At 56.7% G+C, this 17,784-nt stretch overlaps 1 protein-coding gene across 1 annotated transcript; it reads right to left on the minus strand.

Annotated features, from left to right (window-relative positions):
• Positions 1–15,753: 15,753 nt before the first annotated feature.
• Positions 15,754–17,139, minus strand: LOC144717261 (forkhead box protein B1-like). The gene has a single exon (XM_078592670.1). The coding sequence runs from the start codon at positions 16,840–16,842 to the stop codon at positions 15,754–15,756; it is 1,089 nt and encodes a 362-aa protein (XP_078448796.1). The 5' UTR covers positions 16,843–17,139.
• Between the last annotated feature and the right edge of the window lie 645 nt (positions 17,140–17,784).

A 17,784-nucleotide genomic window follows, 5' to 3' on the forward strand; every position in this document is an offset into this window, starting at 1 on the left:
GCGTGGTGCCTACCCTCATAGTTGCTCCCTAACAGCACTTGTCCCAACGCTCTGTGAAGGCGATACGGCGATGTTTGTACGTGTGTACATGTGTGTGCACATGCGTGTTTAGACGCGTGCGCGTGTGTTTACGCGCCTGCCCTCGCTCGGGATTCATTCATTAGCGGGAGTGGCCGTGACGTGACGCGACCTTGTTGCTCGCGCCTGGCGGCGGCTCGTCGCCTAATTGCCGGGGCTGCATCCTCCTCGGCGCGGCCCTCTGCATCGCGCGCCGCGCTAATTACCCGGCGACGCGGCGCGCCGATAATAAAGGGCACGGACACGACGCCGTGAAAAGAGCGGCGCGGCCCGAGCCACTCGGAGGCCCGAACTCGCCGAGTCTCCGCAGAGGTTACGAACACCCAGAGACCAATGAGAGCGGCGTTAGGCGCCCCGAGGCGTGGCAGTGGCATGTATAGGCACGGGCGGGGGGGGGTAGCGGTGGGATGAGCAAAGAGCTGGGTGGGACCCGCGTGCGCAGGGTGGTGGAGGGCCGAGACAGCCATTGGAGGCACTTGAGTCTGGCGACCAAGCGGTGATGGATGATACTGGCGTGAGAGCAGGTGATGGGAGACTCTGAGGGCAGGCATTTGAGTCCGTGTGAGTCGATGCATTTGTGTGTGAGTCCATGAGTCTCTGCGCGAGTGTAGAGGCAAATGGTGGGATGAGACCCTCAGGGCAGATCAGATGCGGGATCTGGCGAAGGGGAGCGTTCGCTCGTGTCGATGAGGTGGAATCAACGGCCTTTGCCACGATGTCGTCTCGATCTTCTGATCTTGTAGTGGGGTTCAAGGCCGGATCTTTTCCACTGTCCCTCAAGCATACGACCAGTTAGTTACCTTGATTTATTACAAAGGGCGAACGATACCAAACGGCATGAGGAGGCGTTAGAGGAGGTACCAATCTTCAGACGATGTAATGTTATTCACCGCTAGCGCCTCCGTGTAGACACATACGGTATTTGTATCCGCACAGACGCCCAATAAACAGTTTCGCACACAAATACACAATGCATACAAAAGACAAACCGACGCGCACACATAATATATGTACACGAATACGTGCATAAAACGTATACGTATGTATGATACATACACAGGCAAAGATCGCCTGTATAGCCTTAACAGATTGTTGGGGCAAGTGGCATTAGCGAACACCAATGAAGGCCGGAACGGCACACGAGGGTGTGGGTGGCCAGCACGACTCCCGGCCGCCTTTGACTACCGAGTAGCGATGTTAACACACCGCACCAGGTACTCATTTTGGACTGAGTCGACCTAGGGGAGGCCCAGGACGGGTTCAAATAATCGTCACTGGTGGTGACCGTGAGAAAAAATCGAATCAAAGTCCCCGGGTTCGTCGTGCAGCGCTCGAACCACTCCATTACCGCTCCCCTCTCTGAGACCTACATACACTCATAAGCACGCGCACACATCTCCCCCGACCACTTGACCCCCCGCGCGGAGATCATTGACCCCATCATTGACCCCATCATTGACCCCATCATTATCATGCCGCTCCCACACGCAGCTTCTGGGCCGCAACCCCGGCGCTAGTAACCCTGCCTGAGTCGGTGTGAGTGTGCGTACGTGTGTGTGTGTGTGGCCTCAATGTGCACATAGCCTGGCACAAGCGCCGTGGTGACGTCACCGTCACTCAGTGGCGAATGGCGATTGTTGTTTTTGTGTGTGCTTGTGTATGTGCCTGTGAGAGGTAGTGTCGTGGTTGGCGCGCTGCGCTCCGAACCCAGTTCACCCAAATTCGATTCCCACTTACGGCAAGCACAAGTGATGAATATATCAATCTGTTCTGGGCCTCCCCTATGTCGACTCAGCCTCAAATGAGAACCTGGTGTGGTGTGTAAATATCCCCACTAGGGAGACAAAGGAAGCCGCGCACGACTCTGGTCACCTACTCCATCCATCACGTGCCATGCCGACCTTCATAGGTGCTCGTGAACAGAACTTCCCCCAACATTCTATTAGAGGCTATACGGGGGGCCTTTGGCTTTGTCAGCCGTGGCGCTGGCATTACTGCGACGCTGCTCTTTGAACCCAGGATACACATTTTTATTTACGGACACGGCGAACATCTATGGCGAGTAATATCTGAGCCGGTCCAGGGGCTCATCCTAGAGCGACTCGGCCCTAAACGAGTTGTTCGTGCGGTGTGTAAACATCGCAACTGGCGGTGGTCGCGGTTCCAATGAAGACGCGGTCTCTGATCAAGGGCGTGCTCTGACCAGGAGAGAGAGAGGGAACGAGGGGCTGGGGATGCGGAGCAGTGGAGCAACAAGGACGAGAGGGGGCCAGACGGGACGCAACCGATCCCCCGCGCCTCACTGAGCCCCCCCCTCGCGCCTCGCCGCCACGCCTCTGTTAGTTTACCGCTGGAGTGGATTAATTTAAGTGTCGCCAGGGGTATGATATCGCTAATTGAACGGTAATGAATGTGGATGGGAGGAGGTAATGGGCGCGTGGGCCCCGAGATTTACGCGGTTGTGCGGCGCCGCCGCCCGATGCTGCTCGTTTAGCGCGGAGCTGCGGTAAATATTCAATTAGCGGAGCCGCGTCTATTGGGGGCGGGGATGATCAGTGCGGACCCCCCCTACCCTGCTCATCGCCAGGTCCGGGGCGCGAGCCCGATGAATGTCCACCCATGTATGTGTGGTATGTGGAGAGCGGTGGCGCAGTGGTTATCGCACTGTGACCATGGGTAGGGTTGCCACCTGTGATGAGAGGGACACAACTCCAGAGAGCGAAAGAGGAGGGGAGAGCTGCACGCGAAAGCGTTGTCTCCATGTACGCATGTACAGTTCGTCGAACTTCTTTCGCACCGTACGTAGCCAACCGTGATAATCGGAGGCGCGGGAAATAGGAGGTGAGTGCGTGTGTGGTTGTTATTGTCCTGGCGCAGCTGACAGCGGGAAGACGGACAGATCGCCCGCGACAGCAGCTGCCTGCAAGTCCTGCTCTGCCGCCTCCAGTAACTCCGACTCCACCGCCTCCTCCTTCCCCGTCCCTCCCCTCACTAACTTTCCTCACGTCCTCCCTTTTCCTCCGGTAACTATACTCTTCTATCCCGTCCCTCCGCCCCCCTCTATTATTTCCCTCCCATACCTCCGACAACTCGTCCTCCTCCCCTCTCTGCCCCCCCCCCCTCGTTCCTCTTCCCCCCCTCCTCTCGCTCCCCGCGCTCTCCCCAGCGAGTGACGCGGAGTCAAACCCGGAGGATCCCTCGAACAATGGCAACAAAGCTCGGGCTGTGAGCGCCCGGCCGCCGCGGCTCCTGCCCGGCCGCGCCTCGGCCTCCTCACAAAGACCCTAAACCCACAGCGCTGGCCTGGTCACCGCGCGCCCATTCTCCCCGCGCTGCTATTGAGGCTGAACGCGTTTGAATGAAGTGCCGGGCCCCTTTATTTGATCTACTCAATTGCACAAACTGACAGAATTCTAATTTATTTGCTTTGCGCCGATCCGCGGCCCCGCGGAGTCCGGGGGGCCGCGGCAGAGGAAGCCGAGCGACGCCGAGTGGGGCCCAGTGGGGCCCAGTGAGCTCCACAGCGCGGCCGCGCGTCGGCCCACGGCCCCCCCCCCCCCGCACGAACAGGGGCGCCACGGTGGCGAGATGCATCGCCTGCCTCGATCCCGACCCTGACGACGCCTGTAGATTTGGAGTTCCCGTGTTCTCCCCGTGGTCGCGTGGACTTTTTTTTCCGGGTCCTCCGGGTTTTTTCCTCCACATTTAGAAAGATGCGTTTAGAGTATTTGGCTGCTGTACATTTCCACATGACAAGTCACTTCGTTGAGTTATCATTTGTGGTGAGATCGCTATTTAGCTCAGCGGGCCTGACCTGGTCAAACTAAATAAGATCTATGTTATAGTTGTATGAGTCCTCGTCTCGCCATCGGGCGGACCGGAGACACGCGCTCGGGACGAGGGACACGGCGCAGCGCGGGGACGTGACGGAGAGTGGCAGCCTCAGCGGGGGCCGCCCTTTCATGGCCGATTGAGACATATTAATGAGATTAATGAGATAATTTGTTGTTGGTTTTGAGGGTTGGGGGTGGTGGGGGCGCCTCACCACGCCGCACTTTGCAGCGACCAGAGCCGGCACGGGGGGTGGCACTTCGCACAAAACCCTGAAATCGCGCCCCCACCACGTCTCTGCTTCTGTCGCTCTGACGCGGCGGAGGGCTCAGCACGGGAAGTGGCTCGCGAGGCAGTCGCGTTGGTGCCCACGCACGTTGTGTGCCCACGCACGTTGTGTGCCGTGGCTCGCGGTGGCTCGCGGTGGCTCGCGGACCCGGAATCACTGCTCTCGACTCTCGCTCAGACTTTTCCAGATCTCCCCGCTGTTCTCCCACGTGTCTCCTTGTATCTGTCTCGTGCACTCGCATTGCCTCCCCCGTGTCTCCTCCGTGTGTTTCCCCCATGATGTTCTCCCCGTGTATTCCCATGTTTCCCTCGTTTCTCTGTCCCATGTCTCCACCATGCACCCCCCCCCCCCCCCATGTCTTCCGCCGTTGTCGGAAGGCGTTGTGGTCCGGGCCGTGCCCGCACTCGCGATGAGGAGGAGGAGGAGGAGTCGCGGTCTCTCTCCCCTCGCCCGCGTCGCTGCTGCTGCTGATGAATGCGCGGCTCCCCCTGTGTGGCCGAGCTCATGCATTTTAACGAAGGCGTTGGCTGGGAACGGCTCCCACCCAACACACCCCCCACCCCCACACGCACAAAGACAAAGGTCCCCCGTATAGCCTACACCGCCTGTTGGGCCAAGTGCTGTTAGCGAGCACCTATGAAGGCCAGAACGGCGCGAGGAGGGGGTGGTGTGGCCAACACCACCACGCCGGGCGGCCTCTGTGTCTCCAGTGGTGATGTTTTACACACAGCTTACCAAGTACTCGTTTTAAGGTTGAGTCTACCTAGCGGAGGCCCGGAACCGGTTCAGATATTCGTCACCGATGTTGGTTGTGGTTGTTAATCGAACTCGGGTGGCCGAGTTTATAGCGCAGGCGCTAACTACGAACACAAAGTTACGTACACACACGTACACACATACACACACGTACACACATACACACACGTACACACATACACACAAACACATCTTCTCATAGACATGGACCGCCATACACAAAAGGACACATAAACAAATACGCGTATACCCCAAATCCCGACACACACACACAACTCGACTTACATACTCCCACACACAGACAGCCCCACACATACCCATAAATACCGACACACACAAGCACAAGGACCCTACCCCACTCACACCCCCACGCGCGCAGTGAATGGACGCACGTTCACACACACAGCCACACACCGAGCCAATACACACAACACCATTCATCCCCTAACACACACACGCACCTCCAACATCCACTCCATGCCTACACACCACGCGTCCACGCACACACACATCCACATATACACACACCCACACCCCTCACGCGCAAAAACGCGCACCCACACACAAAGATGAATATCCCCCTATAGCCTTAACAGACTGTTGGGGCAAGTGCTGTTAGCGAGCACCTCTGAACGGCACACGAGGGTGTGGGTGACCAGCACCACGCCCATCGCCTTTGTCTACCTACTGGCGATGTTTACACACCGGACCAGACACTCATTTGAGGCTGAGTCGACCTAGGGGAGGACCGGGACCGGTTTATATAGTCGTCACCAATGTTGGCCGTGAGCGGGAATTGAACTCGGGTCGTCGGGTTCGTAGCGGACAACGTTAACCCCAACACTACCGCGCTAGCCGCGACACTACCGCTCCCCCCAACACACACACATATATATACACACACATATACACACACATACACACACACATATACACACACACACGCACACCCCCTGGTCCCCTCGCTGCCCCGTGACCCCCCGTACAGTGCACGCGGTGCACAGAAACTACCCCGTCCATGTCCCTGCTAATTAATCTACTCACTGACTCGTTAACTTACGAACCCACTTACAAAGTAACCCACTTACTACCTCATTAATCCACACTACTATCTAACCCACTACTTACCATCTAACCCACATGAACCCACATGTATTTGTCTAATCAAGATCCACTTACTCTTGTTTCTATAGTATTGAATGGATAACTCTCTGACCTACTAATCAACCTTCCAACAGAACGATTTCCACACTTACGGACGAACCTGCGAACCCCCATTGTAGAGAGGGACCAACCGTCTCGCGAACCTGCGAACTCCCATTGTAGAGAGGGACCAACCAGCTCGCGAACCTGCGAACTCCCATTGTAGAGAGGGACCAACCGTCTCGCGAACCTGCGAACCCCCATTGTAGAGAGGGACCAACCAGCTCGCGAACCTGCGAACTCCCATTGTAGAGAGGGACCAACCGTCTCGCGAACCTGCGAACCCCCATTGTAGAGAGGGACCAACCAGCTCGCGAACCTGCGAACCCCCATTGTAGAGAGGGACCAACCGTCTCGCGAACCTGCGAACCCCCATTGTAGAGAGGGACCAACCATCTCACGAACCTGCGAACCCCCATTGTAGAGAGGGACCAACCATCTCACGAACCTGCGAACCCCCATTGTAGAGAGGGACCAACCGTCTCGCGAACCTGCGAACCCCCATTGTAGAGAGGGACCAACCAGCTCGCGAACCTGCGAACCCCCATTGTAGAGAGGGACCAACCATCTCACGAACCTGCGAACCCCCATTATAGAGAGGGACCAACCAGCTCGCGAACCTGCGAACCCCCATTGTAGAGAGGGACCAACCAGCTCGCGAACCTGCGAACTCCCATTGTAGAGAGGGACCAACCGTCTCGCGAACCTGCGAACCCCCATTGTAGAGAGGGACCAACCAGCTCGCGAACCTGCGAACCCCCATTGTAGAGAGGGACCAACCAGCTCGCTAACCTGCGAACTCCCATTGTAGAGAGGGACCAACCGTCTCGCGAACCTGCGAACCCCCATTGTAGAGAGGGACCAACCATCTCGCGAACCTGCGAACCCCCATTGTAGAGAGGAACCAACCATCTCGCGAATCTGCGAACTCCCATTGTAGAGAGGAACCAACCAGCTCGCGAACCTGCGAACTCCCATTGTAGAGAGGAACCAACCGTCTCGCGAACCTGCGAACCCCCATTGTAGAGAGGGACCAACCAGCTCGCAAACCTGCGAACCCCCATTGTAGAGAGGGACCAACCATCTCACGAACCTGCGAACCCCCATTGTAGAGAGGGACCAACCATCTCACGAACCTGCGAACCCCCATTGTAGAGAGGGACCAACCGTCTCGCGAACCTGCGAACCCCCATTGTAGAGAGGGACCAACCAGCTCGCGAACCTGCGAACCCCCATTGTAGAGAGGGACCAACCATCTCACGAACCTGCGAACCCCCATTGTAGAGAGGGACCAACCATCTCACGAACCTGCGAACCCCCATTGTAGAGAGGGACCAACCATCTCACGAACCTGCGAACCCCCATTGTAGAGAGGGACCAACCGTCTCGCGAACCTGCGAACCCCCATTATAGAGAGGGACCAACTGTCTCACGAACCTGCGAACCCCCATTGTAGAGAGGGACCAACCATCTCGCGAACCTGCGAACTCCCATTGTAGAGAGGAACCAACCATCTCGCGAACCTGCGAACTCCCATTGTAGAGAGGGACCAACCATCTCACGAATCTGCGAACTTTCATTGTAGAAAGGAACCAACCATCTCGCGAACCTGCGAACCCCCATTGTAGAGAGGGACCAACCATCTCGCGAACCTGCGAACTCCCATTGTAGAGAGGAACCAACCATCTCGCGAACCTGCGAACTCCCATTGTAGAGAGGGACCAACCATCTCGCGAACCTGCGAACTCCCATTGTAGAGAGGAACCAACCATCTCGCGAACCTGCGAACCCCCATTCTAGAGAGGGACCAACCATCTCGCGAACCTGCGAACTCCCATTGTAGAGACGAACCAACCATCTCGCGAACCTGCGAACCCCCATTGTAGAGAGGGACCAACCATCTCGCGAACCTGCGAACCCCCATTGTAGAGAGGAACCAACCGTCTCGCGAACCTGCGAACCCCCATTGTAGAGAGGGACCAACCGTCTCGCGAACCTGCGAACCCCCATTGTAGAGAAGAACCAACCATCTCGCGAACCTGCGAACTCCCTTTGTAGAGAGGGACCAACCGTCTCACGAACCTGCGAACCCCCATTGTAGAGAGGGACCAACCAGCTCACGAACCTGCGAACCCCCATTGTAGAGAGGGACCAACCGTCTCGCGAACCTGCGAACCCCCATTGTAGAGAGGGACCAACTATCTCACGAACCTGCGAACCCCCATTGTAGAGAGGGACCAACCAGCTCACGAACCTGCGAACCCCCATTGTAGAGAGGGACCAACCGTCTCGCGAACCTGCGAACCCCCATTGTAGAGAGGGACCAACTATCTCACGAACCTGCGAACCCCCATTGTAGAGAGGGACCAACCATCTCACGAACCTGCGAACCCCCATTGTAGAGAGGGACCAACCATCTTGCGAACCTGCGAACCCCCATTGTAGAGAGGGACCAACCATCTCGCGAACCTGCGAACCCCCATTGTAGAGAGGGACCAACCGTCTCGCGAACCTGCGAATCCCCATTGTAGAGAGGGACCAACTATCTCACGAACCTGCGAACCCCCATTGTTGAGAGGGACCAACCATCTCACGAACCTGCGAACTCCCATTGTAGAGAGGGACCAACCGTCTCGCGAACCTGCGAACCCCCATTGTAGAGAGGGACCAACCGTCTCGCGAACCTGCGAATCCCCATTGTAGAGAGGGACCAACTATCTCACGAACCTGCGAACCCCCATTGTAGAGAGGGACCAACCATCTCACGAACCTGCGAACCCCCATTGTAGAGAGGGACCAACCGTCTCGCGAACCTGCGAACCCCCATTGTAGAGAGGGACCAACCGTCTCGCGAACCTGCGAACCCCCATTGTAGAGAGGGACCAACCGTCTCGCGAACCTGCGAATCCCCATTGTAGAGAGGGACCAACCATCTCACGAACCTGCGAATCCCCATTGTAGAGAGGGACCAACCGTCTCGCGAACCTGCGAACCCCCATTGTAGAGAGGGACCAACCGTCTCGCGAACCTGCGAACCCCCATTGTAGAGAGGGACCAACCGTCTCGCGAACCTGCGAACCCCCATTGTAGAGAGGGACCAACCGTCTCGCGAACCTGCGAACCCCCATTGTAGAGAGGGACCAACCGTCTCGCGAACCTGCGAACCCCCATTGTAGAGAGGGACCAACCGTCTCGCGAACCTGCGAACCCCCATTGTAGAGAGGGACCAACCGTCTCACGAACCTGCGAATCCCCATTGTAGAGAGGGACCACCCGTCTCACGAACCTGCGAACCCCCATTGTAGAGAGGGACCAACCATCTCACGAACCTGCGAACCCCCATTGTAGAGAGGGACCAACCATCTCACGAACCTGCGAACCCCCATTGTAGAGAGGGACCAACCGTCTCGCGAACCTGCGAACTCCCATTGTAGAGAGGGACCAACCGTCTCGCGAACCTGCGAACCCCCATTGTAGAGAGGGACCACCCGTCTCACGAACCTGCGAACCCCCATTGTAGAGAGGGACCACCCGTCTCACGAACCTGCGAACCCCCATTGTAGAGAGGGACCACCCGTCTCGCGAACCTGCGAACCCCCATTGTAGAGAGGGACCACCCGTCTCACGAACCTGCGAACCCCCATTGTAGAGAGGGACCACCCGTCTCACGAACCTGCGAACCCCCATTGTAGAGAGGGACCACCCGTCTCACGAACCTGCGAATCCCCATTGTAGAGAGGGACCAACCATCTCACGAACCTGCGAACCCCCATTGTAGAGAGGGACCAACCGTCTCGCGAACCTGCGAACCCCCATTGTAGAGAGGGACCAACCGTCTCGCGAACCTGCGAACCCCCATTGTAGAGAGGGACCACCCGTCTCACGAACCTGCGAACCCCCATTGTAGAGAGGGACCACCCGTCTCACGAACCTGCGAATCCCCATTGTAGAGAGGGACCAACCATCTCACGAACCTGCGAACCCCCATTGTAGAGAGGGACCAACCGTCTCGCGAACCTGCGAACCCCCATTGTAGAGAGGGACCAACCGTCTCACGAACCTGCGAACCGACTTCTTGGACTCGTCTCGGGGCTCAGTTGGCAACAGCACGCAGCTCTGTTCGGTGCTCATTTGGGGAGCGGTGGTGCAGCGGTTAGCGCATTGCGCTACGAACCCCGTGACCCGAGTTCGATTCCCACTCACTCCCAATAACAGCGGCGGATATTTGAACTGGTCCAAAGCATCCCCGAGGTCAACTCAGCCTCAAATGAGTACCAGGTATTACATGCAAACATCGACACGAGGGAAAGAAAAACGACCGGGCGTGGTGCTGACGGCCCAAACCGTCGTGTGCCGGCCTTCATCGAGGTGCTCGCTCACAGCACTTGCCCCAGAGTCTCTGGGGGGGGGGGGATAGGGGGATCTTTGTCTCTGTACTATTCTACACACACACACACGTGTGATACATTGTAGACGGCAGTCCTGAGTCACGTAAAGTTTAATGATGCTCAAAGAGTTGAAACTTAGCACCAATGTAGTCACGACCCCACAGGTATAACGGGAATCATTGTAAACCATATTTCGGGCGTGCAGATCACTCGCGGGGCCTTGATTCATGCCGCGTGGTAAACACACGGGCCGCAGTGTCGGCGAACCGAGTAATTTGCCTCCCGTGGCGTGTCTTGCGCTGAAGAAAGTAGCGACCCCGATGACACCTGTTGCCACGTGGTGTGTGGATACAATGTACACACGGGCTGTGTGCGCCAATGATGTACGCTGTGTTTGTGTGCCGAATACACGGTAAGTACAAACACGATGTGTATTTCACATTTATGCACACAATATATACGCTGGCTGTGTGTATACATAGGTATGCATAATACACGCACGTACACATACAGTATGAACATTAATTTACAGCTCTTTGTTACTCCGCTGCCGGATGAAGCCCTCTCCACGCCGTCGGTCGTGGGGGTTGTTTCACCATACTTCACCACTCTGGTCAGTTAGGCTTGCCGAAGGGGGCCCAGGACCGATTCATATATCGCTCGCTCACACATATATACACACACATATATACAAATATAAAGATACCCGTATAGCCTTAACATAATGTTGGGGCAAGTGCCGTTAGCGAGCACCTTTGAAGGGCGGCACGTGTATCGAAGGGGTGGGTCGCCAGCACAACGCCCGACTGCCTTTGTCTCCCCAGTGGAGAAGTTTACACACAGCACCAGGTACTCATTTCAGGCTGAATTGACCTCGGGGAGGCCCAGGACCGTTTCAGATCATCGTCACCGGTGTTGGCCGTGAGCGGGAGTACAACTCGGGCCGCCGGGTTCGGAGCGCAGCGGTAAGCGCGCTGCGCTAGCGCTCCCCACACACACATATATATATACACACACACGCACACACACATATACACACACATATATACACACACATATATATATACACACACACGCACACACACATATACACACATATATATACACACATATATACACACACACACGCACATACGTGTGTTTGTGTATTTTCTGACATACAATACACTTCCACATATACATACGTGTGCGTAGATAGATGCATAGTGGCGAGTGCCGGTCGCTTCCCTTGCGCTCAGAGCCCGGTGAGTCGCGTCCTCGCTCCCACTTGCCCGGCGCACGTCAGTGGCGAGAAACATCTGAACTGGTGCTGCATCCCCCGCCCCCTCTCGTCAGCAACTCGTTCTGACCAGCGTGGTGAAGTATGGTCAAACGACGCCCACGTATTAATATTTACTGTCTCTCACACGTGAAATGCATACGCGGTGTGTACATATTTGGCGCCGATACGCATGTATCGTACGGTACTGCACGAATGTATATTAGAAGCCTGCACAACATACACAGTAGGACTATACTATAGGTAAATATTGGTATCACGTATACATCAGTGGTACCATGTACATGCATAGTGAGAGTCAGGTCGTTATTTCCTGCTTAAGTGACCGTTGGCTTCCTGACACAAGTGGTACTCATGCGAGTATTCTCACACTCATGTGCACACGCGTGAAACACTAACGCAGACCTGTGTATGCGTTACACACACACATAAGTAGATATATACATACCCAGACACATTCATAAACGCGAGTTTGTACACGAGAATCGCATTGAGCATTGGCAGTGCGGTGCACGCGTGACGGCCTCGGCCTCGTGTCACGCACCGCGGCGCGTGCGTGCACGGCAGTCGCGGGCATTTGGACGAAGTTGATTCTCGTGTTTTTTTTTTCTCGGCATCAGTACAGAGGCGTCGAGATCAGTGCCAATGCTCAGCTCTCGAGACCTGATGGAAGAATCGGCAACAGCATTAGAATTGGCATCAGTTAGTAACGACCGTCTGTACATATATATTGTTTTATATACTGTACATACGTGTATGTCTGCATATATGTGTGTATGTATACTGTGTATATAGAATATGTATGTGTGCCTGTAAGTGTATGCGTTCATATGTATTTGGGGAACGGTAGTGTAGCGGTTACCCTGCTGCGCTACGAACCCGTGGCCCGAGTTCGATTCCCCCTCTCGGCCACCAACTCCAGTGACGATGATCTAAGTCAGTCCTGGGCCTCCTCTAGGTCGATTAAGCCTCAAATTAGTACCTGGTGTGATGTGTCAGCATCGCCATTAGTGAGACAAAGGCGGCCGGGGCGTGGTTCTGGCCACCCAGCCCCTCGTGTGCCGGGCGGGCTTTCATAGGGGCTTGCTAATAGCACTTGTTCTAACAGGCTGTTAAGGCTATCCGGGAGGGATCTTTGTGTGATCGTATGCCTCGAGAACACGCGGCGTGTGCCGCGTCTCCGCGGGCACACGCCGCGGAGAGGCGTGCGGAATTCTTCTTATTCTTCTTCTGCACTGCACGTACTCTGCCGACGAGTGCTCTCCGTGGCAATGCTCTCTGTGTGTACTCTGTGTGTACTCTGTGTGTACTCTGTGTGTACTGTGTGCACTCTGTGCGTACTCTGTGCGTACTGTGTGTACTCTGTGCGTACTCTGTGTGTACTCTGTGCGTACTCTGTGTGTACTCTGTGCGTACTCTGTGTATACTCTGTGTGTACTCTGTGTATACTCTGTGTGTACTCTGTGCGTACTCTGTGCGTACTCTGTGTATACTCTGTGTATACTCTGTGCGTACTCTGTGTGTACTCTGTGCGTACTCTGTGTATACTCTGTGTGTACTCTGTGTATACTCTGTGTATACTCTGTGCGTACTCTGTGTGTACTCTGTGCGTACTCTGTGTGTACTCTGTGCGTACTCTGTGTATACTCTGTGTGTACTCTGTGTATACTCTGTGTATACTCTGTGCGTACTCTGTGTGTACTCTGTGCGTACTCTGTGTGTACTCTGTGTATACTCTGTGTATACTCTGTGCGTACTCTGTGTATACTCTGTGTATACTCTGTGCGTGCTCTGTGTGTACTCTGTGCGTACTCTGTGTGTACGCTCCCCGTGTGTACTCCGCGCACGGGACAGATACGAGGAGGAGGCTGATGCCCGCTCGGATGTTGCGTTACGTTTGCGGCGTCGTGATACCTCACAGGAACTCGTAACACAACGCAGCGATTGTCTCGCTGATGTCGTGTTTACTGAAGTCGTGTTTTACTAGATTCGTGTTTATTGATGCCGTGAATATTTATGTCGTGATGACTGAAGTTGTGTTTACTGAAGTCGTGTGTACAGAGTAACTGTAGGCTTGCTATTAATCACGCGCACTTCTTAATAACCACCGCGAGTCATAAAGTGTGTGTGTGTGTGGCTATGAGTGTGTGCGCACCGTGCGCACACAGCGGCGAGCACGTTACACGCCGTCGGGGCTGCGCTCCCCGCGTGCGCTCTCGAGATCTACTCTCCAGGAGAATGCGCCCAGCCCGCGCGAATTCGCACCCGTTCCGTCCCGAGCTCTCACCTCGAATAGCAACGCAAATTCGCCTTCCTTCACATACCTGTCTCTCCAAATAAACACGTGACTACACATTCCATCAACCACACGGGGCTTTTGGGAGTGCACAATTTCAAGACAATTTGTTCCATTCAAGAAAAACTCCCGACCAGTGTTCTCCAATGATTGTCCCATGAGCAGCAGTCTGGCTCGCCTGAACCAATCCTGGTCAACAGCCGGATGGATGTTTATAGGCAAGGGTCCTTCTCGGTTAGACACGGGTCCGAGTTCGACGACAAACTCTGCAATACACAGCGCAGGCGAATCACTCGCATCGCTCTGGAGAGTCACGCTCTCCAGAAGTCGCGAGTGATGGTTTCGTCTGATATCGGTGATGAGTATGAAACGGGAAACGAGCGCAGTTTGGCTCTCGCCTCCACGATCATCAACCCCGTGGCTGAGTGTTTGTGGTTGTTTCCGCAGCAGCAGCTGTTGTGTGAGAAGGAGACACGGGCCCGGTCGCGCCATGCATGCAGCGGTTGTTTAATAGACTCACGGTACAGGTCAGTGCAGTGCACACACCTCGTCATGTACATCACGCGCGTGCAGTGCACACACCTCCTCGTCACACATCGTCACGTGCTGTACAACACACACACGTGTAACGCACACACATGGTCACGTGCTGTACAACACACACACGTGTAACGCACACACATGGTCACGTGCTGTACAACACACACACGTGTAACGCACACACATCGTCACGTGCTGTACAACACACACACGTGTAACGCACACACATCGTCACGTGCTGTACAACACACACACGTGTAACGCACACACATCGTCACGTGCTGTACAACACACACACGTGTAACGCACACACATCGTCACGTGCTGTACAACACACACACGTGTAACGCACACACATCGTCACGTGCTGTACAACACACACACGTGTAACGCACACATCGTCACGTGCTGTACAACACACACACGTGTAACGCACACACATAGTCACGTGCTTTATACGTTACACCTCCTTTATTTACAGCAGCCGAGACCTCACGAAGAGGAAGTGGGACTCACGAAAAAAGTGCGTCTGGTTGAATCTCCGACATCTCAATCTCACATTGTACAACTCGCATACTTCAGATCAGATTTACACCAAACATTTGACCTCTTACAATTCACATCTCACATTGTAAATCTGACACCTTATATCTTACAGCCCTACTTATTACTTCTCTGCATCTCACAGCCATACAGCTCACATTTTACAATAAACAACTTACGTCTTACACCTCGCATCCTAGACCTCACATCTTAAAGCTCCCATCTCACGTCTCATGAATCGAATCTCACGTGCTAAACCTCTCGCCTGACACCTCGCATGTCACGTATCACATTTTACATCAGCTCAGATCGTATATCTTGCGTCGCCCTAGCATCTCTTGCGAAACTGTTTGCCGGCCAAATATCGCTACAGGCAGACGGAGAAATAATAATAATGACAATTACGATGGTGTCTGATGAGAGTGGTGGTGGTGGTGATGAGGATGATAGGGTGGTGGTGGTGACGCTCCATGAACCCGCACTCCAAACCCGCGTGTGTTGGGGCGAGGCGAGAGTTCGCGTGTCCCCGTCTCCCCGTCGCGCTGCTCCTTCAGTGCACCGACACGGACCGCAGGGCACCCGGCGGGGGACACGACGGGAGGTGCCCCCCGGGCGAGGGGCTCCTGTGCGCGGCGGCGGCGGCGGGAGAGGTCGGGGAACCCCCCGGCCCGGAGGGCCGCGGGGAGGCCCCGGCGAGGAGGAGCGAGGCGGCCGCGGGAGCCGGGAGAGGCGGCGGAGGCGCGGGCTTGATGGGCACGGGCACCGCGGGGAGGCCCTGCGCCGCGTGTCCGCACACCAGCGGCGTGATGGGGACTCCGTAGGCGCCGTAGTCGCTGGTGCGCAGGCCCGGCACGGCCACGGGGCCCGCGGTCGCCGCGTCGTGCAGAACCCCCGTGGCGTACATGTGCGGCCACCCCGGGGCCAGCGAGCCCACGACGGGGGCCAGCCCGGCCGCCACTGGGTAGCTGGTGGGCACGGGCTGCACAGCCGCGGAGAGCGCCAGGCCGCCCGCAGCCATCATCGCCTTGTAATCCCGCGCGATGATGTTCTCGATGGCGAACGGGTGCTTGAAGCTGGAGGCGGGCGGCAGCCCATGCATGCCGTACGCGGCGGCGGCGGCGAACTGCGGCAGGTGGGCCCCGCTGGCCGCCAGGGACAGACGCAGCTTGGCCGCGTGCTGCTGCTGTTGCTGCTGCTGTTGTTGCTGCTGCTGCTGGTGGTGCGCGTGGTGCGCGTGGTGCGCGTGGTGAGCGTGGTGCTGGAAGTATGGGGAGGGCGCGGGTTCCTTGCCGGCCGAGTGCAGCAGAACCTTGAAGCGCTTGCGCCGTCGCAGGAAGCTGCCGTTCTCGAACATGTCCCCGCACGCCGGGTGCAGGGCCCAGAAGCTGCCCTTGCCGGGCTGGTCGGGTCGCCGCGGAATCTTGATGAAGCAGTCGTTGAAGGAGAGGTTGTGGCGCAGCGAGTTCTGCCAGCGCTGCGTGTTTTCGCGGTAGTAGGGGAAGCGCTCCATGATGAATTTGTAGATCTCGCTGAGCGGCAGCATCTTCTCCTGCGAGCTCTGGATGGCCATGGCCGTGAGCGAGATGTACGAGTACGGGGGCTTCTGGTCGCTGTACGTGTTCCGCCCGGGCCTCGGCATCTTCTGGGCGCGCCGGGACGCGGCCCCGCGCGCGTCCAAGTTTCGCTTCGCGCTCGGGAGGAGGAGGAGAGTCGCCGCTCTCCGCGCAGCCGAGAGCCGTGCGCTCCCCCGCTCCCTCCCCTCTACTCCGATTCTCCCCTCTCGCTCTCTCGGGATTCGAGTGAAAGTTCCTCTACGGTGCGAACGGCGGCGACAGAGGGAGACGACGCGCAGCACGGCGGGGACTCGACGTCGCTTCTCCCCTCACGATGTCGCGGATCGCCTCTGTGGACTCGGCTCTCTGCTCTGGGCAGACCAGACCCGCGAGGCTGCGCTGCATGGACTGCATCGACTGCCTGGACTCGAGACGCGGTCCGCGAGACGGGGCTGGGTGCCTCGCAGGAAGCACGGGGCGCGTCCGCCTCTCCGCGTCTCTGGCGTTCGCGAGTCGCGCTCACCCCCGGAGTGGCTTCATTAATGTTTCCTCACTCCATAATCACAGGACAATGGCCCCGCGAAGGCCTCATCTGGGTTCATTTGCACCTTTTTCACTCGGACACCTTTGGGCCAATCGGCTGCATCGCAACGCGCGGAGGGCGGAGCGCAGGACAATAGAGGGGGGCGCGCGAGGTTGGGGGCGTTACGGGGGGGGGGGTACGCACGGCCCTGCACCCACACCCCTCGCCTTACCCGCCCCCCCCTTTCTAAACCCCTTCCCCCATCATCCTGCGCTCCCCAATCTGTAAGGCGCGCTCCGGGACACTGGGACACGGGACATGGGAATGCGGGACACGGAGATAGCCGGCACGGCGCATGGGGATGCAGGACATGGGAGACACCAAAGACTTTGGAATGCGGGACACGGGGACACGGTAGACTGTGAGACGAGGGGACACGGCAGACTGAGACACGAGGGGACACGGGACACGGAAGCCACTGGAAGCTCTACGATACGGGAGCCGT

The sequence above is a fragment of the Lampetra planeri genome, chromosome 3 (assembly GCF_965212315.1).
Source record: "Lampetra planeri chromosome 3, kcLamPlan1.2.h2, whole genome shotgun sequence".
Taxonomy (NCBI): Eukaryota; Metazoa; Chordata; class Hyperoartia; order Petromyzontiformes; family Petromyzontidae; genus Lampetra; species Lampetra planeri.

Excerpts from the sequence above, each read along its gene's own strand:
- LOC144717261 (XM_078592670.1), bottom strand. The coding sequence starts at position 16,842 with ATGCCGAGGCCCGGGCGGAACACGTACAGCGACCAGAAGCCCCCGTAC.